The sequence below is a fragment of the Diceros bicornis genome, chromosome 26, assembly GCF_020826845.1.
Source record: "Diceros bicornis minor isolate mBicDic1 chromosome 26, mDicBic1.mat.cur, whole genome shotgun sequence".
In the NCBI taxonomy this organism is placed as follows: domain Eukaryota; kingdom Metazoa; phylum Chordata; class Mammalia; order Perissodactyla; family Rhinocerotidae; genus Diceros; species Diceros bicornis.
Window position 1 is genome coordinate 30342689 of NC_080765.1, and position 24523 is coordinate 30367211.

The 24523-nt window shown below is 38.5% G+C and overlaps 1 protein-coding gene across 1 annotated transcript in view; it reads left to right on the plus strand.

Annotated features, from left to right (window-relative positions):
* LOC131422573 (phospholipid-transporting ATPase ABCA3-like) overlaps positions 1–24523 on the plus strand; it is a 224008-nt gene that overhangs the window by 197366 nt on the left and 2119 nt on the right. The window contains exons 25-29 of the mRNA XM_058569911.1: positions 1513–1638; positions 1870–2064; positions 15060–15247; positions 15989–16159; positions 16533–16723. Coding sequence (XP_058425894.1) covers positions 1513–1638; positions 1870–2064; positions 15060–15247; positions 15989–16159; positions 16533–16723 — 871 coding nt within the window. The remainder of the gene's footprint in view (positions 1–1512; positions 1639–1869; positions 2065–15059; positions 15248–15988; positions 16160–16532; positions 16724–24523) is intronic.

The window sequence follows — 24523 nt, forward strand, 5'->3', positions numbered from 1 at the left end:
TTAGAAAGCTGTCTGGCATTATCTTCTAAAGCATTATCTTCACATGCGTATGAAAATGTGCATACACTAAGACCCAGAAGCTCCCCTTTCTAGTTTAAATCCAACAGAAACAGACATTCATGTTCACCAAAAGACATTTACAAGAATGTTCACACAGAATTAGTCATAATAGACCAGAAAAAAAAAAAAAAAGAAAGAAGCAAACCATATGTCTGTCAATAGTATAATGGATTTAAAAATGTCTATTCTTGGGGCTGGCCCGGTGGCGTAGTGATTAAGTTTGCATGCTCCACTTTGGCGGCCCGGGGTTCATGAGTTCGGATCCTGGGCAGGGACCTACACACTGCTCATCAAGTCATGCTGTGGTGGCATCTCGCATACAAAATAGAGGAAGATTGGCACAGATGTAAGCTCTGGGCCAATCTTCCTCACCAAAAAAAAAATAAAATAAAATGTCTGTTCTCACAATAGAATACAGCAATGAGAAGGAACAGCCTGTAACTCATATTCAACAGCATGCAATAATCTCACAAACATAACAATGCCCCAAAGAACCCAGACACAAAAGAGTATATAAAGTAGAATTCCATTTATACGAAGTCCAAAAACAGGCAAAACTAATATATCATAATATATATGGAGTTACAAGTCAGGATTCTAGTTACTGTTGGGGTAATGTTCTGTTTTCATTATCAGGGCTTGTTATGCAGGATATATGTTATGCTTAAATAAATAGTTCACACTAAAAATTGCATTAAAAGTATTCACCATATTTTGCTCTAAACTTGAGTAAGATCTGTAGTTAACAGAATTGAACCAATGTTAATTTCTCTGTTTTGATCAATGTACCATGATTATGTAAGATGTTAACATTAGGAGAAGGCTAAAATGTATACTGGAACTGTCCTATCTTTATAACTCTTTGGTAACTAAAAATTCTTTCAAAATAAAAAGTTTAAAATTAAAAATGAATGACATACAAGTCTTAGAGTATTCTTTAATGCTCTTTCCACTATGTGGCATGCCCTACCTCTCTTCTTCTTTCCCCATGGTAAGTCTCCTGATGAACTCCTATTTTTTTTTTTTTAATTCAGGTTAGACCCTTCTTTCCTATGTGAAATTTTCTATGGATTCCACTCTTCCTCTCAGAAAAGAGAGTTAATCTTTCGCTACTCTCAGCTCTATCGATATCTTGTAAAATATACATTATTAACAAATAACATTTGTTTATAATAGTTTTTGTTATGGTTGCAGTTTTTGATGAAGTATCCATTTTGATAAGAACAAGCTACTTGCTCATGGCTAGGAGTATAGGTTTTAAACTTTGGAAATAGGGAATAAGTTTATGCATGAGAGCTGAGGTGATATGCAGGAAGTCTTTTGGGAATGAATCAAACCTTCTGTTTTGACATCTTTGAGATTATCCCCCAGTTTAGCCTTCTGGAAGCCAACCAATATAAACCAATTATCTAAAGGGCATCCATCTCTATGATTCTTATTTTGAAAATATAGGATATAGTGTCCAGGGAATTATCTGGGGAATCTGAAGATGAAGATGTACAACATGAAAGAGAGAGAATCCTGGAGCACCCTCAGGAGTTGCTGAATTCCACAGTGCTTGTAAGGGAACTCACAAAGGTATAATGTTATTCAGTGACCACCTTATGATGGTTTCATTCCTACTAAAGAGCGTGTCATTAGTGTCAAGGGCTCACTGTGGTTCTTGGAGACCTATGTGTATTCTCCCAATAGAATAGCAGAATTCTTGTGAAACTGTCTGAGGTAATCGTCCATAGGACGTCTGATGTATTGTTTGCGTTTAACCTACAACTGTTCTTTACTATATTGTGTTTTCTGTATTTTTTTAAGATATATTTTACATGTCCAGCCATTTGGGCTGTGAGAAATATCTCTGTTGCAATCCAAAAGGGGGAGTGCTTTGGATTGCTTGGATTAAATGGAGCTGGAAAAACTACTACTTTCCAAATTTTGACTGGAGAGGAGACTGCTACCTCTGGGGATGTGTTCATAGAGCACTTTAGTATCACCAACAATATCCTAAAGGTAAGACACTATTACTGTCTGAGCTGTGAGAAGCATGATGACTTGAGAGTGAAGAGAAGAGGCAAGTAGTGGGAGATGATAGATAGGAATCATGGTAGCATTGATATTGATACTGTTGACTCAGCCAGTGGATTCTAGAGACAGAAATTTTTGAGGGGAGGTGGTGAGGCAATAAGAGCAGCCTTACCCTGAGAATCTAAGACAAGATTGTCTTTAGTGTTCTTTGAAATTATTGGAGAGCAAGATGGTAGAATAGGAGGCTTCTGACTTTCCCTCCTTCCATGGATTCACGGAATAAACCACCACACAGGGATCGATTCCCTCTGAGAGAAATCCAGGAACTAGTTGAGCAACTCCCACACACCACACAACTGAGAAAATACCCACATCAAAATGGGTAGGATAGCTGAGACACACGTGCACCATAAACCCCACTCACAACACAGTGCCTTACTGTTAGGAGAGAACCCCCAACTCCCAGCTTCTCCCTGAGGAGTGAAGGGTTTGGACCACACATCTAGCTCCTCAACTTTTATAGCTGCCATCCAAGGGACTGGCTCCCAAATCACCTAGCTCTGGGGCCTGACAGGACATGGCATTCATGAGTCCCCCCCCCGGACTTCAGAGAACAAAAAGGCAGTTTCAATAGGTGCATAAGCACACCCAGTGGCTATTCCCCATGGTTTAGCACAGAGCAAGTAGGCAAATATACTCAGCTCCCAGTTTCTTGCCAGAAGAGGCTAGACTGTATACCTAATGTCCCAACATTCCTACCTGCTGCCCAAAGGTTGGACTTCAAATTAGCCTTCATCTGGGAGCTGATGGCACAAGCAATTAGTAGTCCTCTGGGAGCCTGAATGGGTGTTTGAGCACTTCCTCAGCCTTCAGGGCACTGACAGGACTTGGCACACCCTAATCTCCTAGGGCCACTAAGACAGACGATGGTTTGGACAAGCACAAAGGTTTAAGATGCCCTGAGAATCTTTGGTCAGGCTGATTGGTGATTTCATCTGCTACACAAGGCCAATCTGTCTAGACTTAAAGAGTTGGCTGTTTTATCTAATGCACAGAAACCAAGACCGAGAGTCAGGGGAAATGAAGAGACAAGGAAATACGTTCCAAATAAAAGAGCAAGATAAATCTCCAGAAAAAGACTCTAACAAATGGAGATAAGTGATTTATCTGAAAGAGAATTCAAAACAATGATCATAAATATGCTAACCAAGTTCAGGAAAAAGTGAGAATTTCAACAAAGAGATAGAAAATACATAAAAATACCAAACAGAAATCATAGATCTGAAGTCTTTCATCTCCTCGGTTAATTGCTAATATTTTATTCTGTTTCATGCTATTGTAAATGGAACTATTTTTGTTATTTCCTTTCAGATTTTTCATTGGTATTGTACAGAAATGCAACTGACTTTTCACATGGACTTTCTATCCTGCTACTTTGCTGAATTCATTTGAACCTATTTGTTTGAACCTATTAGTTCTAACAGGGCTTTTTTGTGGAATCTTTAAGGTTTTTTAAGTGTAAGATCATTTCATGTACGAACAGAGATAATTTTACTTCTTCTGTTTTTATTTGGTTGCCTTTTCTTTCTTTTTCTTGCCTAATTGATCTGGATAGGACTTTCACCTCTGTGTTGACTAGGAGTGATGAGAGTGGGCACCCTTGTCTTATTCCTGATCTTAGAGAAAAAGCTTTGATCTTTCACCATTGAGTATGATGTGTGCTGTGATTTTTTCATATATGGCTTGTATTATGTTTAGGCAGATTCCTTCTATTCCTATTTCGTTGAGTGTTTTTATCATGAAAGGCTGTTGAATTTTGTCAAATGCTTTTTCTGCATCAATTGAGATGATCATGTGCTTTTTTCCTTCATTTTGTTAATGTGGTGTATTACATTGATAGATTTTCTAATGTTGAGCCATCCTTGCGTTCCAGGAATTAATCCTACTTGGTCATGGTATATAATCGTTTTAATAAGCTGCTGAATTTGGTTTAGTACTATTTTGTTGAGGATTTTTGCATCAATGTTCATAAGGATATTGGTATGTGATTTTCTTTTCTTCTAACATCTTTGTCTAGCTTTGTCTAGTATCAGGGTAATGCTGGCCTCAGAGAATGAGTTAGGAAGTGTTCTCTCCTCTTCAATTTTATAGAAAAGTTTGAGATGGATTGGTAGTAGTTCTTTAAGTGTTTAGTATAATTCACTAGTGAAGCCATCAGCTCTATGGCTTTTTGTGTTTTTTTTCGGTCAGATTTTTGATTACATATTGAATCTCCTTACTAGTTATAGGTCCACTCAGATTTTCTATTTCTTCATGATTTAGTCCTGGTAGGTTTTATGTTTCTAGGAATTTGTTCATTTCCTCTAGATTATCCAATTTCTTGGCATTCAGTTGTTCTTAGTATTCTCTTTAGTCCTTTATTTGTAGTAATGTTCACACTTTCATTTCTTTTTTTTTATTTTTTGTTTATTCAGTAACATTGGTTTATAACATTGTAAAAATTTCAGGTGTACATCATTGTACTTCTATTTCTGCACAGATTACATCATGTTCACCACCAAAATACTAATTACAACCCATCACCACACACATGTAGCGAATTATCCCTTTCACCCTCCTCCCTCCTTCCTTCCCCTCTGGAAACCACCAATCCAATCTCTGTCCCTATGTGTTTGTTTATTGTTGTTATTATCTACTACTTAATGAAGGAAATCATACAGTATTTGACCTTCTCCCTCAGACTTATTTCACTTTGCATTATACCCTCAATGTCCATCCATGTTGTCACAAATGGCTGGATTTCATCATTTCTTATGGCTGAGTAGTATTCCATTGTGTATATATACCACAGCTTCTTTATCCATTCATCCCTTGATGGGCACTTAGGTTGCTTCCAAGTCTTGGCTATTGTGAATAACGCTGCAATGAACACAGGGGTGCATGTACCTTTGCAAATTGGTGTTTTCAAGTTCTTTGGAAATACCCAACAGTGGAATAGCTGGATCATATGGTAGTTCTATCCTTGATTTTTTGAGGAATCTCCATACTGTTTTCCATAGTGGCTGCACCAGTTTGCACTCCCACCAGCAGTGTATGAGAGTTCCCTTCTCTCCACATCCTCTCCAACACATGTTGTTTCCTGTCTTGTTAATTATAGCCACTCTGACGGGCATGAGGTGATATCTCATTGTAGTTTTGATTTGCATTTCCCTGATAGTTAGTGATTTTGAACATCTTTTCATGTGTCTGTTGGCCATCTGTATATCTTCTTTGGAGAAATGTCTGTTCAGGTCTTTTGCCCATTTCTTAATTGGGTTGGTAGTTTTTTTGTTGTTGAGATGCATGAGTTCTTTATATATTTTGGAGATTAAGCCCTTATCAGATGTATGGTTTGCAAATATCTTCTCCCAATTGTTAGGTTGTCTTTTCGTTTTGTTGATGGTTTCCTTTGCTGTGTAGAAGCTTTTTAGTTTGATGTAGTCCCATTTGTTTATTTTTTCTATTGTTTCTCTTGCCCGGTCAGACATGGTACTTGAAAATATGTTGCTAAGACCGATGGCGAAGAGTGTATTGCCTATGTTTTCTTCTAGAAGTTGCATAGTTTCAGGTCTTACTTTCAAGTCTTTAATCCATTTGGAGTTAATTTTTGTGTATGGTGTACGGTAAGGGTCTACTTTCATTTTTTTGCATATGGCTATCCAGTTTTCCCAACACCATTTGTTGAAGAGACTTTCTTTTATCCATTGTATGTTCTTGGCTCCTTTGTCAAAGATTAGCTGTCCATAGATGTGTGGGTTTATTTCTGGGCTTTTGATTCTATTCCATTGATCTGTGTGTCTGTTTTTGTGCCAGTACCATGCTGTTTGGGTTACTATAGCTTTGTAGTATATTTTGAAATCAGGGAGTGTGATACCTCCAGCTTTGTTCTTTTGTCTCAGGATTCCTTTAGCTATTCGGGGTCTTTTGTTGTTCCATATAAATTTTAGGATTCTTTGTTCTATTTCTGTGAAAAATGTTGTTGGAACTTTGATAAGGATTGCATTGAATCTATAGATGGCTTTAGGAAGTATGGACATCTTAACTATGTTAATTCTTCCAATCCAAGATCATGGAATATCTTTCCATTTCTTTGTGTCTTCTTCAATTTCTTTCAGAAACGTTTTATAGTTTTCGGTGTACAGATCTTTCACCTCTTTGGTTAAGTTTATTCCTAGGTGTTTTATTCTTTTTGTTGCAATTATAAATGGGATGGTATTCTTAATTTCTCTTTCTGCTACTTCGTTGTTAGTGTACAGAAATGCAACTGATTTTTGTATGTTGATTTTGTATCCTGCAACTTTACCATATTCGTTTATTACTTCTAAAAGTTTTTTGGTGGATTCTTTAGGGTTTTCTATATATAAGATCATGTCATCTGCAAATAGTGACAGTTTCACTTCTTCCTTTCCAATTTGGATCCCTTTTATTTCTTTCTCTTGCCTGATTGCTCTGGCTAGGACTTTCAGTACTATATTAAATAGGAGTGGTGACAGTGGGCATCCTTGTCTGGTTCCTGTTCTTAGAGGGATAGCTTTCAGTTTTTCACCATTGAGGATGATATTAGCTGTGGGTTTCTCATATATGGTCTTTATTATGTTGAGGTACTTTCCTTCTATACCCATTTTATTCAGAGTTTTTATCATAAATGGATGCTGTATCTTGTCAAATGCTTTCTCTGCATCTATTGAGATGATATGTGATTTTTGTTCTTCATTTTATTAATGTGGTGTATCACGTTGATTGATTTGCGAATGTTAAACCATCCCTGCGTCCCTGGAATAAATCCCACTTGATCATGGTGTATAATCTTTTTAACGTATTGTTGTATGCGATTTGCTAGTATTTTGTTGAGGATTTTTGCATCGATGTTCATCAGTGATATTGGCCTGTAATTTTCTGTTTCTGTGTTGTCCTTGTCTGGTTTTGGTATCAGGGTAATGTCGGCTTCATAGAATGAGTTAGGGAGCTTCCCCCCCTTCTCAATTTTTTGGAAGAGTTTGAGAAGGATAAGTATTAATTCTTCTTTGAATGTTTGGTAGAATTCACCAGGGAAGCCGTCTGGTCCTGGGCTTTTATTTTTGGGGAGGTTTGTGATTAGTGTTTTGATCTCCTTACTGGTGATTGGTCTATTCAAATTCTCTACTTCTTCTTGATCCAGTTTTGGAAGGTTGTATGATTCTAAGAATTTATCCATTTCTTCCAGATTGTCGAATTGGTTGGCATATAGCTTTTCATAGTATTCTCTTATAATCTTTTGTATTTCTGAGGTGTCTGTTGTAACCTCTCCTCTTTCATTTCTGATTTTACTTATTTGTGCCTTCTCTCTTTTTTTCTTGGTGAGTCTGGCTAAAGGTTTGTCAATTTTCTTTATCTTTTCAAAGAACCAGCTCTTGGTTTTATTAATTTTTTCTATTGTTTTTTTGGTCTCTATTTCATTTCTTTCTGCTCTGATTTTTATTATTTCCCTTCTTCTGCTGATTTTGGGTTTGGTTTGTTCTTCTTTTTCCAGTTCCTTTAGGTGCACTGTTAGATTGTTTATTTGAGATTTTTCTTGTTTGTTGAGATAGGCCTGTATTGCTATAAACTTCCCTCTTAGAACCACTTTTGCTGTATCCCATAAATTCTGGCATGTCGTATTTTCATTTTCATTTGTCTCCAGGTATTTTTTGATTTCTTCTTTGATTTCTTCGTTAACCCAGTCATTGTTCAGTAGCATTTTGTTTAATCTCCATGTATTTGTGGCTTTTCTGATTTTCTTCCTTTAGTTGATTTCTAGTTTCATACCGTTGTGGTCAGAAAAGATGCTTGGTATTATTTCAATCTTCTTAAATTTATGGAGACTTGTTTTGTGGCCTAATATGTGATCAATCCTGGGGAATGTTCCATGTGCATTTGAAAAGAACGTGTATTCTTCGGTGTTTGAATGGAATGCTCTGTATATATCTACTAGGTCCATCTGTTCTAGTGTGTCGTTGAAGGCCAATGTTTCCTTATTGATCTTCTGTTTGGAGGATCTATCCGTTGGTGTAAGTGGAATGTTCAAGTCCCCTACTATTATTGTGTTACTGTCTATTTCTGTTTTTATGTCTGTTAATAGTTGCTTTATATATTTAGGTGCACCTACATTGGGTGTGTAGATATTTACAAGTGTTACATCCTCTTGTTGGATTGTTCCCTTGATCATTATGTAATGCCCTTCTTTGTCTCTTTTTACAGTTTTTGTTTTAAAGTCTATTTTGTCTGATATGAGTACTGCTACCCCAGCTTTCTTTTCATTGCCATTTGCGTGGAGTATCTTTTTCCATCCCTTCACTTTCAGTTTGTGAGTGTCTTTAGGTCTGAAGTGTGTCTCTTGTATGCAGCATATATGTGGGTCTTGTTTTTTTATCCAGTCAGCCACCCTATGCCTTTTAATTGGAGCATTTAGTCCATTGACGTTTAAAGTAGCTATTGATAAGTATGTACTTACTGCCATTTTTTAACTTTTTTTTTTCTCAGTGTTTTAGTAGTCCTTCTCTGTTCTTTTCTTCTTCTATACAGAATTGATGGTCTCTTTAGTTTGACTTCTGCCTGAAAGCTCTACTCTTTAACTCCCCTCCTCCCTCCTTTTATGTTTTTGATATCATATCTAATCTCTTTTTTGTGCATTTGTATCCATTATGTTCTAATCATGGAAATAGATAATTTTTCCTATTTGTGGTCTTCTCTTTTCCCCTTAAATCAGTCCCTTTAACATTTCTTGTAGCACTGGTTTTTTGGTGACAAACTCCTTTAATTTTTGCTTATCTGGGAAAATTTTCATCTCTCCTTCCATTTGAATTATAACCTTGCTGGGTAGAGTATTCTTGGCTGTAAGTTTTTTCCTTTTAGCACTTTAAATATATCGTGCCATTCTCTTCTAGCCTGTAAGGGGTCTGCTGAGAAGTCAGCTGATAGCCTTATGGGGTTTCCTTTGTATGTAACTTGACATTCTCTTGTGGCTTTTAGGATTCTCTCTTTAATTCTGGACATTTTGATTATGATGTGTCTTGGTGTGGGCTCACCTTGGGTAATTTCTTTTTGTCTTTCTTCCAGCTCACAGATCCATTCTTCTGTATCCTCTACTCTGCTTTCGAGTCCCTCTAATGAATTTTTCATTTCCAGTATTGTATTTTTCATTTCTGATTGGTTCTTTTTTATATCTTCCATTTCTTTATTGACATTCTCACTGAGTTCATCTATTCTTCTCCCCAGATCAGTGAACATCCTTAACACTCTTAGTTTGAACTCTCTGTCGGGTAGGTTGCTCATTTCTGTTTTACTTAGTTCCTTTTCTGGGGTTTTGTCCTGTTCCCTTACTTGGAATGTATTCCTTGCCTCCTCATTTTGCCTCTTTCCCTGTGCTTGTGTCTATGTATTAGGTAGGTCAGCTACGTCTCCTGCTCTTGGATAGGTGACCTTATGTAAGTGATGCCTTAGGAGGCTTCCAGTGTGCTTCCCTCAGTTCTCAACGTTCCAGGGGTGGCCCCTATGTGGGCTACGTGTGTCCTTCTATTTTGGCCTGTTAGCTCTCCCTATAGGCACCCAGGGAGGCTGAGTTATACTCCTGGCCAGCTGTTGTAATGCTCAGCTGCTTGTAGTTGTTGTGGGCCCTTCAGTCTCTTTATCAGGTGTGGGGAGCCCCAGCACAGTTGGCTGCCAGTTCTAATACCACATTTGTGTTGCCGTATTTCTTTTAAGTGAGTAGGCCCCCAGCGTGGCATGTTGTTAGGCTCAGGGCCTTACAATTGCTGTAAGCCTCTAGCCTATTAGGTCTCTTGTCAGCTCTCTGAGGATTGCAGCTGGGTGGGGCTGGCCTCAGGCACAGGAGCACCCAATTGTTTCAGGCTTTGGAAGGTGGGGCAAACCTCCTATGTGGGTCTTTGAGAAGCACAAGTCTTCTGCAGCTGACAAGCCCTGTCGCCCACAGGTCCACACACACAGTCAACACAGTCCTGCCCCGTGTGAGTGCCCCAACCTCCCCAAGCGGACCCAGTCTCTCCATGGCGGGAGCCCCACACACTCCGCCACTGCCCCACACTCTCCACCCGCTCCTTGTGCACACCCTGCCCTGCTAAAGTCTGCTCAGTTGCCAGGCTGCAGAGAATCCAGTCACCAATCTATGCAGGCCCACACGTTGCCTGAGGGCTTGTTGTTGGGTGGGGCCAGTCTCTAGGGTGGGCTGCCTGCCCTGGCTGAGCTGCATTAAATTGGTGCTCTAGTGGGTGGGGCAGACCCTGGGCTAGCAGGCCTCAGGGAGAACTCCGATGGAGTCTGTGTCAGCACGCCCACACCAGGCCACAACAATGGCCGCCGCCAATGTCCCAGTCCCTGGAGAGGTCTCACCCCTCACCGAGATGCACTCAGGGCCTATTAGGTGAGTCTCTTTTCACCACAGCACTGTGCACCTTTCTTTCTGGTGATTTTAGGATGCTTTCTGAAACGGGTGAGTTTGTGCGTGGGCCCTTTAAGAGCCAGTTTTAGTTTCTTTGTGAACTGGGTTTTCTGGGGGTACGCCCCAATGCTTTAGTAGCAGGCAAAGTCAGATATTATGTCACTCATCTCGATTGTGCTGGGTCCACAAAATGCCCACAGCGGGGGCGCTCCCCGGCTCAGGGCCCCACGCCTCCAGGGAGGGCTGCGTACCTGTGCGCTGCTCCCGGTGGCCATGAAGCTGGCGGCTTGTGAAGGTGGCTTTTTTCCTCTCCAGAAGGGAGTCTCTGCCTCTTCTACCCCAGTTAGGATTGTCCGTTGTTGCAGGAGTTCGTCTTATCCAGTTTTCAGTTCTGTCTCAGGGGTAATTTTTCCACGAGTAGTTGTAAATTGGCTGTGTCCACGGGAGTAGGTGAGTTCAGAGGCTGCCTACGCCGCCATCTTGACTCCACCTCTTCATTTCTGATTTTAGTTATTTGAGTCTTTTTTTGTCAGTCTTTTTAGCTAGAGGTTTGTTAATTTTGTTGACTTGTGCAAAGAACCAACTTTAGTTTCATTGATTTTTCTCTATTGTTTTTCTGTTCTCTATTGCATTTATCTCTGCTCTAATCTTTATTATTTCCTTCCTTCTTCTAGCTTTGTGTTTAGTTTCTTCTTCTTTTTCTATTTCCTTGAGTTGTCAAGTTAGATTGTGGATTTGAGATCTTTCTTGTTTTTTAAAGTAAGTGTTTAAAGCTATAATTTGCCCTTTAGCACTGCTTTCACTGGGCCCAATGAGTTTTGTTATGTTTTGTTTTCATTTTCATTTATCTCTAAGTATTTTCTAATGTCCTTTGTGGTTTCTTCTTTGAGCCATTGTTTGTTTAAGAGTGTGTTTTTTAATTTACCCAAATTTGTGAATTTTCCAGTTCTACTTTTGTAATTGACTTCTAACTTCATCCTATTGCAGTTGAGAAGGTATTTGGTATGATATCTATCTTTTTAAACCTATAGAGACAATTTATGGCCTAACATATGTTCTATCCTGGAAAAAAAGTCCCATGTGCGTTTGAAAAGAATGTGTATGCTGTTGTTGTTCTGTATGGGTCTGTTAAATCTAGTTGGTTAATTGTTTTTTAAATCCTTGATTTTCTTACTTATCTTCTGTCTGGTAGTTCTATCCATTACTGAGAGTGTGAAAATGAAGTATCCAACTAATATCGTAGAACTATTTCTCCCTTCAATTCTGTCAGTTTTTGCTTCATATATCTTATGGTCTGTTGTTAGGTGTGTAGATATTTATCATTGTATTATCTCCTTGCTGCATTGCAACTTTTTTCAATATATCACGTCCTTCTTTGTCTCTTGTAATCTTTTTTTTTTTGTTTAAAATCTGTTTTGTCTGATATTAGTATAGCTACCCTGCTTTTTTGGTTACTGTCTACATGTAATATCTTTTTCTATCCTTTACTTTCAATGTATTTATGTTTTTGGATCTAAAGTGAGTCTTTTGTAGACAGCATACAGTTGGTCATGTGTTTTTAACCATTCTGCCAGTCTCTGTCTTTTGACTGGAGAGTTTAATCATACATATTTAAAGTAATTACTAATAAGAAGGGACTTTCTAATGTCATTTTGCTATTTTTTCTATATGCCTTATAGCTTTTTTGTCCCTCGTTTCCTGCATTATGATCTCCTTTTCTGTTTAGTTGATTTTTGTAATGAAATGTTTAAATTCCTTTCTGGTATCCTTTTGTGCATATTCTATAGCTATTTTCTTTGTAGTTACCATGGTGATTATATCTTTTAGATCTAATTTAGATATAATTTTATATTTAAAATTACATCTTTATACATTGTGTGACCAAAAACATAAACTAATAATTCTTTTAAATGAATTAGTCTCTTAAATTATATAGAAAATAAAATCTGGATTTACAAACCAAAGTTACAATAATAGTAATTATTAGGCTAGTAATTTAAAAAAAGCATTAGTCTCTTAAATCATGTAGAAAAAGTCAAGCACAAACCTGTGTTACAATAATACTAGCTCTTATTAACAATAATTGCCTATTTATTTACTGCAATTGAGGTCTTTATTTCTTCATGTTGCTCTGAGTTACACTCTAGTGTCCTTTAATTTCACCCTGCAGGACTCCCTCTAACATTTCTTGCAGGGCATGTCTAGCATTAACAAACTCCGTCAGCTCTGGTTCACCTGGGGATGTCTTAACTTTGCATTCACTTTTGCAGGGCAGTTTTGCCAGATATAGGAATTTTTGTTGACAGTTTTTTTCTTTTAGCACTTTGAATATATTGGCCCATTGCCTTCTGACCTTCAAAGTTTCTGATGAGAAATCTGCTCATGATGTTATTGAGAATCCCTTATATGTGATGAATCTCTTCTTCTTTACTGCTTTCAAGATTTCCTCTTCGTCTTGGGTTTTGGAAAGTTTGATTTTAATGTGTCTTGGTGTGAGTCTCTTTGAGTTCATCTTTTTTGGAGTCCATTAAGCTTCATGGATGTTTATATTCATGTCTTTCATCAAATTTGGGAAGTTTTTAGCCATCATTTCTTCAAATGTTCTCTCTGTCCCTTTCTCACTCTCTTCTTCTTCTGGGACTTTAATTATGCATATGTTTGTCTACTTGATGGTGTTCCACTGGTCCCATAGGCTCTGTCCGCTTTTCTTTAACCTTTCTTCTTTTTGTTTCATGGACTCAATAATTTCCATTGTCCTATCTTTTCATCTGCTGATTCTTTCTTCTGCTTACTCAAATCTGCCTTTGAATCCTTCTAGTGAATTTTTCATTTCAGTTATTGTACTAAACAGCTACACAATTTCTTTTAGTTTCTCTTTAGGTTTTCTATCTCTTTATTTATATTTCCATTTTGCTCATACATTGTTTTCTTGACTTTATCCACCTATTTATTTAATTCTTTGATCATCTTAAGACAGTGATTTTAAAGTCTTTGTCTAGTAGATCTACCATCAGGTCTTTTTGGGGGACAGTGTCTCTTGATTTATTTTTTTCCTTTAAATGGGCCATACTTTCCTGTATGTCTGCACCTCTGTGATCAGAATCAGCAATAAGTGACCAAAGCACAGATGCCCAATATTTGGAGGACAAGATCCTTGTTGCCCACCCTGAATCCCCCTAGCTATATGCAAGCTGCTCCAGAAACATGTGCACAGATGCTGCCATGGTGCTGGGGGTGGAGGATGGTAGATGTTAGTGTGCTAAGAGCTGAAATTGAAATTGACCACAATTTACAGTCCAAATATTCCCCTGGAATTGGCAAGCTTTCAATAGACTCCAGAGTTCCAAAATAGTTCATTAGACAGATTCTGCCGGTGTAATTGTTGTCTAGGTGGGGAGATAAATTCCTGGTGCTTCCTACTCTGCCATCTTTCCAGAGTCCCCTGAATCTGTGTTCTTTTTATATGTTAAGAATTAACATTTTAATCATTTATTTAACTCATTTATTACCCTTCGTTGTTTAAAGTGGCCTTTGCACTACATCCCACGTTGTTCAAAATATTTTGCAAGATGTATTGAGTCCTCTTAACCCATGAATTAAAGGTATAGTCTTAGAAATTCATTTTTAAATTTGCAAAATATAGAGGTTTTAAAAATATGTATTGTTTTATTGTTGATTTTTAATTTAATTAAATTCTGGTTAGATATTTTGTCTGAATATTATACAATTTTTATAATACATTAAGACTTCCCTTATGACCAATATATGATTGAAATAAGAGCTATGATCCCAATTCTGCTCACCTACATCTTCGATGATGTTCATAAAGATATGTTGCATATAATAGAGAGATGGAGGGCTCCACTTATAGTCCATTCATTTACCACCACTACCGAACAGTAGGATGTCACTGAGCCTAACCTGGGTACTGCTGTCCAGCCTCTCCTTCTATGACCATGTTTGATTATGATATCTTGGCCTCCCTTGTGACTAAACTAATGAAGACTTAGTAGAGAAAAATAAGATCTCAAATTTCAATATCCATCCATTATTAACACTGGAATTCACACTACTGATTTAGATCTCTTTTACTTTTGAGCGTCATCAGAACTTCCACTTGCTCATTGCTTACAATGAGCAAAGGTTGAGCCAATGGTAGACAAAACTCTTTCTATCTCATTCTCCTTCTTCAGATGAATATGTTTCTGCAAATAGGTGCACTGCTTTTATTTTAAAATTATTTTCCATTTATTTCATAGATTGATTATGGGCTTATGTAGGGAGATAACTTGATGTTACAGAAATCTATCTTGGTCACATACCTTTGCACACTTGTGGTTCTAATACACGATAATAGCTTACAGCTACAATGATTCTGTGATCACTGGGGAAAGTTCTTTGCAAAAACTCTGTGGGTTCTAACCTTAGAAGCATGGGCTGGAGAACTTAAGGTCTTCTATGTTATCCATATTTACTATATGCTCCGTGAAATAGTTGACTTGTGTGTATCGTTATTCTCTTATTTTAGGTGAGGTCAAAAATTGGCTATTGTCCACAGTTTGATGCCTTGCTAGACTATATGACTGCTCGGGAAATAATGATCATGTATGCCAGGTTGTGGGGGATACCTGAGACTCAGATTAACCATTATGTGAATAACTGGTTGCAATCACTGAATCTGGAACCCCATGCTGACAAGTTTATCTACACTTACAGGTGAGATATTATCCTAGTGCTCTCATTGCAGCTAATATTGAGGACCCTCCCTGTGTTTCTGCTCTTGGAATGGGTGCCCCACTGACAAAGAGAGGCATTGACTGTAAAATAACCTAATGCCCTGCCAGTGTTTAGACACCAGCAATAAAGCAGACCTAGATAGTATCGCATCTTCCTTTGCAGAGATGAAACTCACAATCCTGATTCTTTTGGAATTGTAGCCGTTGAATTACAAAAGAGAACATCTTTCTCCTTATCTCTCTTTCGTTCTTTGCCTCCCAAGTAAGGACAATGTGAGATTCTTTGTATAGGCCTGGCCGTTATGTAGTTTATGTATCTGGGAATCCCGAGGAACCTCAAGAATAAGAATTAAATTTCACTGCTAATGTGACTAAAATTGATTTTCTAAACAAAAGTCACCTTTCTACATTTCAAATGAAAATGACTTGATTTATATATCTGGATTTGGATCTGGTACCTGGATCCACTACATCCAGGATCTAGTGCCTGGATCTGGCATCCAGATCTGCCAGCTTGGATCTGGTGCCAAGCTCAACTCCTTGAGTCACGTGTAATCAGTATTTTTAATACCTCCGTTTCCTATGACTCAGCATTTTGGAAATAGGCAAATTATTTCCTGTAAATAATGGATATGTATTAAACAGATGTTTTATGTATTAAATTACTGTGATGTATAGTCATCTCTGCTTCTGCTTTCTCTCTCCTTCCTTGACTATGAAGTGGAGGAAACAAACGTAAACTGAGTACTGCTATTGCTCTAATGGGAAAGCCCTCAGTCATCTTCCTGGATGAGCCATCAACTGGCATGGACCCAGTAGCCCGTCGCCTGCTCTGGAACACAGTGTCACAGACACGTGAAAGTGGCAAAGTCATCATCATAACCTCTCACAGGTGTGGCTCATTGGGAAGCTAGATTAAGGGTTAGAAGAGTTGCAATGGCTATGCGGGGCATTATTTGGGGCTAGGAATATTGGACAGTAAACTTGCCTCAGTATGTGTGCTCCTCTTTAATCCTAATAAATGGAATGGCCAAGAATCCTCATTGAGAGGAGAGGATAGGAAGTTCAGGAGCTGTTCCATTTGAGAATTTCGTTCTCTTCTACTTTGAATTTGAAAATATCTCCATTTCCCATGATGTTGATGATTGGCAAATGAAACTTTCCATTTCAAAGAGAGTCACAAAATACTGGATATTTGAACTATAGAATGTCTTCCAATGGAGACGTTTTTAGCCTTACATCATTCTGGTATCTTGTTTTGCTAGTATGGAGGAATGTGATGCCCTCTGTACCAGGCTGGCCATCATGGTAAAGGGAAAGTTCGTGTGCCTTGGCAGCCCTCAGCACCTCAAGAACAAGTTTGGCAATGTTTACATCCTGAAGGCCAAGATCAAGACTGATACGGATGACAATAAATTAGAGGAATTTAAAGAATTTATTGAAACAGTTTTCCCAGGTAAATTAGGTTGGTTGTACTAACTTTGTGAGAGGTGTGTTAAATTGTATTTGTTGTTCCCACCATCCATGTGCTGTGTATCTCCAAGAACTTTTTCTTGTGAGTTATTGATATTTATTGACCTTCCATGTTGAGTTTCTTTTGGAATGCTTGTTCCTATAAACTTCTTGTGCCTAGTTGTGCTAAGAAGTTTTCACAAAAAACAGAGATACCAATCTCTTGTATATTAACTAGTAAGACAGTTGTAGATTAGGGCTGTCCATGTGACTTATATATCTAAAGTCATATGTTTGAGCATAACTCTCAATTATTTGCACATAAAATCTGTATTAATCTGCCAGGGCTGCTATTATTAAATACCACAGACTGCGTAGCTTCAACAACAGACATTTCTCACAGTTCTGAGGCTAGAAGTCCAAGATCAAAGTTTCAGCAGGTCTGGTTTCTCCTGAAGCCTTTCTCCTTGGCTCACAGATGGCCGCCTCCTCACTGTGTCCTCACACAGCCTTTCCTCTGAGCATGCACATCCCTGGTGTCTCTTCCTCTTCTTATAAGGACACCAGTCATAGTGGATTAAGGCCCCACTTTTATTATCTCATTTAACATTAATTACCCCCTTACAGGCCCAATGCCCAAACACAATCACATTTGGGGTTAGGACTTCAGCATGTGAATTTTGGAGGGACACAATTCAGTCCAAAACATCATCCATGAAAAGTTTTAAGGTTTTCTTCCTTGCACTAAAAATGTATCTCTGGTCTTTTGCTATCTCAGGCAGGATACAGAATTGAAATTCAAACAAGAACCACTAAGCTTTTCTGTCCTTTCTAGAGTAGCGTGCTTCTGTGTGCTAAAGTCAATAAGCATTTCTCTGCCTATATGATACAATACCAGAGACAGCACCTATTTATTTCTGTCCTTTACCTCTCTTTCCTAAACATAAAGCAGGGACATGGCAAGGCTTTTAATAACTCCAGTTTCTCCTCTTAGTTTCCACTCTGCTATGCTGAACAAAATATCAGAGAACTTCCCATTATGTGTCAGGCCGAGGAGTTGGAAGTTTATCTTCTAAGCAATGGAAAATAACATGATCAATTACACAGTAAGAATGGAGATCAGAAAAGAAAAAGAAACGGATGGTAGAGCAGATGCGGGGAGCAGCTGTGTGGGAAATAGAATTACCTCAGTGTTGTTCCTAGTCCATTAAGAAGTTCAATAGTCACTTATGCATTTCTTTGGCAAATATTTTTGAATGCTTATTGTATCAGAGTTCTATTTCATGTGGTCCCTAAATCACCACAAAGAAAAGTTGTGACCAGAAAACCTCAGTTACTGTAAGCTGTCCTAATAACTTGCTGTACTTGAAGGAAGGACACTAAACACTGACCAGAGACCTATCCTCAAGGGTGTGGACACAAGAGCTTTAAAGGGAATGTGGATTTGAGGCACATTCTCAACTGTAAGGTGGTTGTTGCCCAGTTCTTCCTCACACTATTTTGAGCAAATAGCTATTGAAATATGACAGAATCAAAAAGAAACTGACATGGAATCTATACATAAATATTGATTTTTAAAAAGAAGAAATAAATATTACAAGCAAAGGGCAGCTGGAATATCCACTTCTAAGAAGGGCTTACCACAGGAATGAGAAATACTTAGGGTAAATGATTCTACACAATCTCCAGGAAATATAAGTGACCATGTATTCTTTTTATAAAATTCAAAAATAAGATGATTCCATTTCTGCAGTGTAGAAGATTATATCTCTGAAAAGGACCCCTGGTAAAATAAAATGAGAACTTGGTAAAATAAAAACAAAAATATCTTTCATGCAATAATTAAAAATAATTGTTTCTCATTCAGAAACAAAAGTGAGAAAATTATTTAATAAACAGAAAACAAAAAATTAAGTAAAGGAAAGGAAAAAGTAAAGTGAGCTGAAACTCTGAGCAGTACAAAAATACAAATCCTGGAATCAAATGCCGTTGTCACTGCTAGGATCAGAGATGAAGCTCTACACCCTCTCCAGAGTTGGAGAGCTCATGCTGAGACTGCCACATAAAGGCAGGACCCTCAAAATGGACAAAAGTAGGTGGTTGGTAGCATCCTCTGACTCCAAGTAGAAGCAAGCACAGATGCTCTCTGGAAGAGAGAGCATCCTTAATTAGGCTTGGAGTGGAGCAAGAACTATAGGAAGCAGATATCAGAAAGTACCAATTAGTCTTTGGGTGGTGAAAATGATGTAATCTATACAGAAATCAAAATATAATGATGTACACCTGAAATTTATATAATGTTATAATGTTATAATAATAATAATATAATATAATATATATATAATATAATATAATAATAATAATATAATAATGTTATAATGTTACTGCAATTAAAAAAAAAAAAAGAAAGTACAAATGGAAGGTGTACACTGAGAGACCATATTATTTAAAACATTACAGAAGACTCTGGGGAAAGAACGCTATAGCTGCAAAGCTAAGAAAGATATTCTGTCCCACCCCACCTCCTACATGGGAAACTCTTGCCAAAACTTTAAGAAAATTCATCTCACTTAAAGATAAACTGAAAAGATTGTGATTGAATGCCACAGAAATATGTTGTAAGTAAAAGAGGACAAGAGGAAAAACCTAATAGACAATAAAAGCACAGCAGATATATAAGGCCACAAAGCAGATGAAAACTATTATCTTTTAATATGAGCTTAAAAATTAAGAAGGGGACAGAAGGTATGAAGAAAATACTAAATCATAATTGGAAGGGCTAAGAAATTAGATGACTAGACAACACAGAGATATGAAAAGACAACTGACAGCATTGGAGAGGATTTTTTTTTAAGGTAAACATTTCAGAAATATTTTGTCGAGAGCAAATAGACAATATATATAGAAAGTACAAGGGAAATGGAGATTGGAAAGGAGAAAAATAGGAAAACACCAAACGGAAATGTAGATAAGCATTCGAAAGAAAGTAAGAGAGAAGCAAGGAATGTTAATCCAACACAACTATAAAAGTAGTCCACAAAGAAGAAAAAAAATAGCCACAGAATAGAATAAATACTAAGAACTATCAAGAAAATTTCTTGAAATAAAATAAGAGAAACCTACTTATTGAAAAGGCAACTAGACACCTCAAATTGACCTCAAATCATTAACACCAAGGAATATTCTAATATAATGATTGCACTTTAATAATAAAGTAAGAGGGGGAGATCTTTGGAAATGCTGACAAAAAGGCAAGTCATATATAAGGGAAATAAAATCAGATTGAGCATAGGATTTTTAACAAGAAAGTTTATACCAGGAGAGGATGTAATATATTTGAGATACTCAATGAAAGTAAAATACAAGCAAGGTTTTTACCTCCTGCCAAAAATGACTTGCAAGATTAAAAGTCACAAAGAGTCATGAACACATAAGAACTTAGGGAATATTGTTCCCATTAGCCCTTCCTAAAGAATATACAAATAAAAAATTTCAGATCAACTAAGAAATGATTGGAGAAGCTTCTGCATAAAACTAACGGTGAGCATTCAATATCTGTAACTCTAGAACTAGTGCTAAATGAAGGATATCTGTGTGATAATATATCACATAATTGATATATATTTTAGAAATATATGTATAATACAATACAAACAATGAAAGGAAGAAGGCAAAGAATATATAAAAAGTTAAATATGATTACTTAGTGTATTTTAGATATTAGCTGGCAACAATAGAATATTACTTTAAATTACATGTTGGTGGAGGCAACCTAAGAGGTTACTGGCATAGTGAACGTGTTTGTAATAGGGAACCAAAAAACAGTATCTCAAAAAGATGGGATTATGGCTATTAGTATAAGGATATTAGTAGGAAGTTATCCATTAGAAAAAAAACACAAACCTTCCTATATCACAAATATAACAAGAAATAGAACCAACCACATACTGGGAATATGTGTATGTGTTTATATTTATGCATGTTTGTAGATCTATACATTTCCTTTTATATGTAATTACAGAACAATGTGGGGGAACTGCTATAGAACATATTGGTACTATTAATAAATATAAAAAGGCTTGACTTTCTGACTAAATGAAAAAAAATTATTTTTTCAGATTGCCTAACAAGCAAAATCCAAATCTCTGCTGTATATAAAAACCAGTACTAAAGCAAAGTGAATGAGAGAGGTTAAAAATAAAACAAATAGTCTAGATCTCATGCTAGCCCAATACTCAACTTTTAGTAATTCATTAAAAATTTTTTAGCTAAATCTTCTTACTAGCTTACATGGCACCCATGAGTGTCTGCCTTGTATAAGCAAATGCTCTCATCCTGTTTCTCCCTGCAGGCACCTGTCTCTCCCCACATATTCATTAGTTGTTTGTCCGATGTTTGCCCAATCACAAAACTGATGAGCTAAAGTAAAGCCATTAATTTGCAATTTGTCCGACATTTTGTTGTTTAGAAGTGTGGGAGTGACACTCTTTCCAGTTTTCTGAAGCTCTGAGGTGAAAACAAAGTTGGTAAAACCAATATTAAAAAGAGCAATGGCCCCCAAATTCCACCTCTAGGTATATACCTTAGATACTTGCATCCATCTGTGCCATGAGATAAGTAAAATAATATTTAAATCAGTGATAGTCACAATATTCAGACACTAGGAGCAATCCATATGTCTATCAGCAGCTGAATGGAGAATAAATTATGGAATAATCATACACCAGGGTATTGTACAGAAGGAAAAATTGAATGAATTATAACTATATACAACAACATGAATGAAACTTATAACATTGAGAGTGATGTCATCAAGATGGCTACATAGGTCATTCCTGACTTCAGTCCTGCTTACAAGACCAACTAGCAACTATGCGTAGATGGGACACCATTGTGAAAATCCCAGAACCCAGGCGTGAGACTGAAGCAGCCTCCTGGACAACAGAGACCGAGAAGGACTAAACAGAAGGGTAAGAGGAGCAGCTACACACTGACCACATTACCCCTTCCCCAGGCTGGCACGCCAAGAAGGTCCCCCCAGGCCTACAGTTTCTCCAGGGGAAAGAGAGAGCCAAAGGTCCCCCAGTGTTGTGGGACACTTCCTGGGAGACACACTTGGATCTCACCTCACGGGGATCACTGGGGGAATCTGTGGGGCTTTACCACTGGGGATCAAATAAAGACAGAGAAGAGGGGTGGTGCTTAAAACAAGCAGCACTCAGATCTTGGCAGACTATGTTCTTTCTTGCAGCAGCATGGCAGTAGAGCAGAGATCCCAGCCAGTGGCTCTGTCTACCTGCCGAGCTGGGCTAGTGGCTGCATCTAGCCGGGGAACTCTGAGCGCACTTCTGCCTGATTTGGGTCCCCAGCCAACAAGCCGTACCAGGTGTGGAGCCCATTCCACAGCCCCACTGGCCAGAGAAGCAAATTCAAAGCCCCGACCAACTGCTGAAGGTAGCCTCCAATCCCACCCAACCAGGAAGCCTGGCCAAAGAACCCAGGAAGCCTAGAGTCCATCCTACAGCTGCTCTTTTATCAGTGCCTGGTCAGAGATACCAGCCAGCAGCTCTGCCCATTTGCAGAAATGAGCTGTTGGCCCTATCTGATGAGGGAGCTTGATGGGCAGTTCTGCTCTGATTTAGGTCCCCAGCCAACAAGCCATACTAGCTTGATAGAATGGTTAGACCATTCTATCACCCCACCTGGGAAGAGAAGCAAATTCACAGCCACACCCAACTGCTGAGCATAGCCTGTGATCCACCTGCCCAGTGAATCCGGGCAACTATGGAGCCTATCCTACAGTCACACTTGGGCAGGGAGCCAAACCAACAGTCCTGCCCAACTGTTAAGTATAGCCTCCGGCCCCACATAACCAGGGAGCATGAACAGTGATCTTGGACAGCCTTGGAACCTAGCCTATGGTGCTAACCACCGGCAGAGCCCAGACTACAACCTTTCCCAATTGCTGAACACAGCCTACAGACTCACCCAGGCAGAGAACCCAGCCAGTGAACCCACCCAGTCAAGGAGCATAGCCTCCTGCCAAATCTGAAGACAGAGCCCAGAGAGTGACTCTGCCCAACTGCGGAGCACAGTCTCTAGCCCCACACAACCCGGGATATAACTGGAGGCCCTCCTGAAAAGTGGCCCAACCTTTGACGTTGTGCAACAATGAAGCACAGCCAGCAGCCTACTAGATTGTGAAGGCCAGCCTGCAGTCCTGCCCAACTTGGGGACACAGTCTGCATCCCCACATAATCACAGAGCACAGCTTGAGGCCTTATCTGACAGTGAAGCCCTTCCTGCAGCCCCACCTGAACACAAACAACAGACAGTGGCACCATCCAATTGGGGAGCACAGCCTGAGGCTCCACTGACCAAGAGCGATTGTGCTCAGCCCATAGCCCTGTCCAGTCATGGAGTCTAAACAGTGGTACCACCCTGCCAGGGAATGCAGCCTGTACCTCAACTGTCCAGAGATGATTACAGAACCCAGCTAGTGACACCACTAGACTGTGGAGCACAGCTAGTAGCCATGCCCAATCAGGGAGCCTACCCAGCAGCCCTGCTTGAACTCAGAGCTCAGCTGGCAGGCCAGTCCAACCACAGCACCCCAACCCTGACCTCATAGCACAAGCAGTGGACTTGCCCAAAGCAAGATCCTTATAACAGGCACTGCTGGCCCATGGATGCTACCACACAAATAGTCCAGAACCTCAAGCTGAGCTGACAGCTGAAGGTCTGTCCTTGCTGAAGAAAACCTGTAAAGTCTAGAAAAGGAATGTACAGATACAAATGCAAGGAATCAAGGACCACAGAGAATCAGGTAAACATAACACCACCAAAAGAAACTAATAAAACTCCAATAACTGACCCTAAAGAAATGGAGATCTATGAACTGTCTGACAGAGTTTAGAGTAATCCTTTTAAAGACGTTTAGTGAACTACAAGAACACACAGAAAGACAACTAAGTGAAATTAGTTGTACAATGCATGAACAAAATGAAAAATACAATGAAGAAATGGACACAATAAAAAAAAAAAACAAACAAACCCAAACCCTAATCCTAGAGTTGAAGAATACAATGACTGAACTGAAGAATTCGATAGAAAACTTCAAAAGCACTCAACCAAGCAGAAGAAAGAATCAATGAACTATGAGATAGGTCATTTGAAATTATCCAGTCAGAGATGCAAAAAGAAAAAAAATGAAATAAAGTGAAGACAGCCTACAGGACTTATGGGACTTTTAACAGAAACAATACATACATTATGAGAATGTCAGCAGGAGAAGAGAAAGAGAAAGCAACAGAAAGCCTATTTAAAGTAATAATGGCTGAAAACTTCCCAAACTTGGGGAGAGACATGGATATCCAGATTCATGAGGCCAAAGGACCCAAAATAGTTGAACTTGAAAAGGGCTAACTGAGACACATTGTAATAAATGTCAAAAGTCAAAGACAAAAGAGAATTTTGAAAGCAGCAAGAGAAAAGTGACTCATCACACAAGCAAACCCCCTTAAGACTACCAACAGATTTCTCAACAGAAACTTTGCAGGCCAAGAGAGAGTGGGATTATATATTCAAAATGTTGAGAGAAAATAATCAGTCAACCAAGAATAATATACCTGGCAGAGCTGTCCTTCAGAAATGAAGGATAGAAAAAGATTTAAACTTTACTAAACTCTCCAATTAAAACATAGAGATTGGCAGAATGGATAAAAATACATGGGCCCATAATTTTTATACATATAGTTAGGAGGAGTCCCAGATGGAGGAGTCCCAGACTCTTTGGACTTGAAGG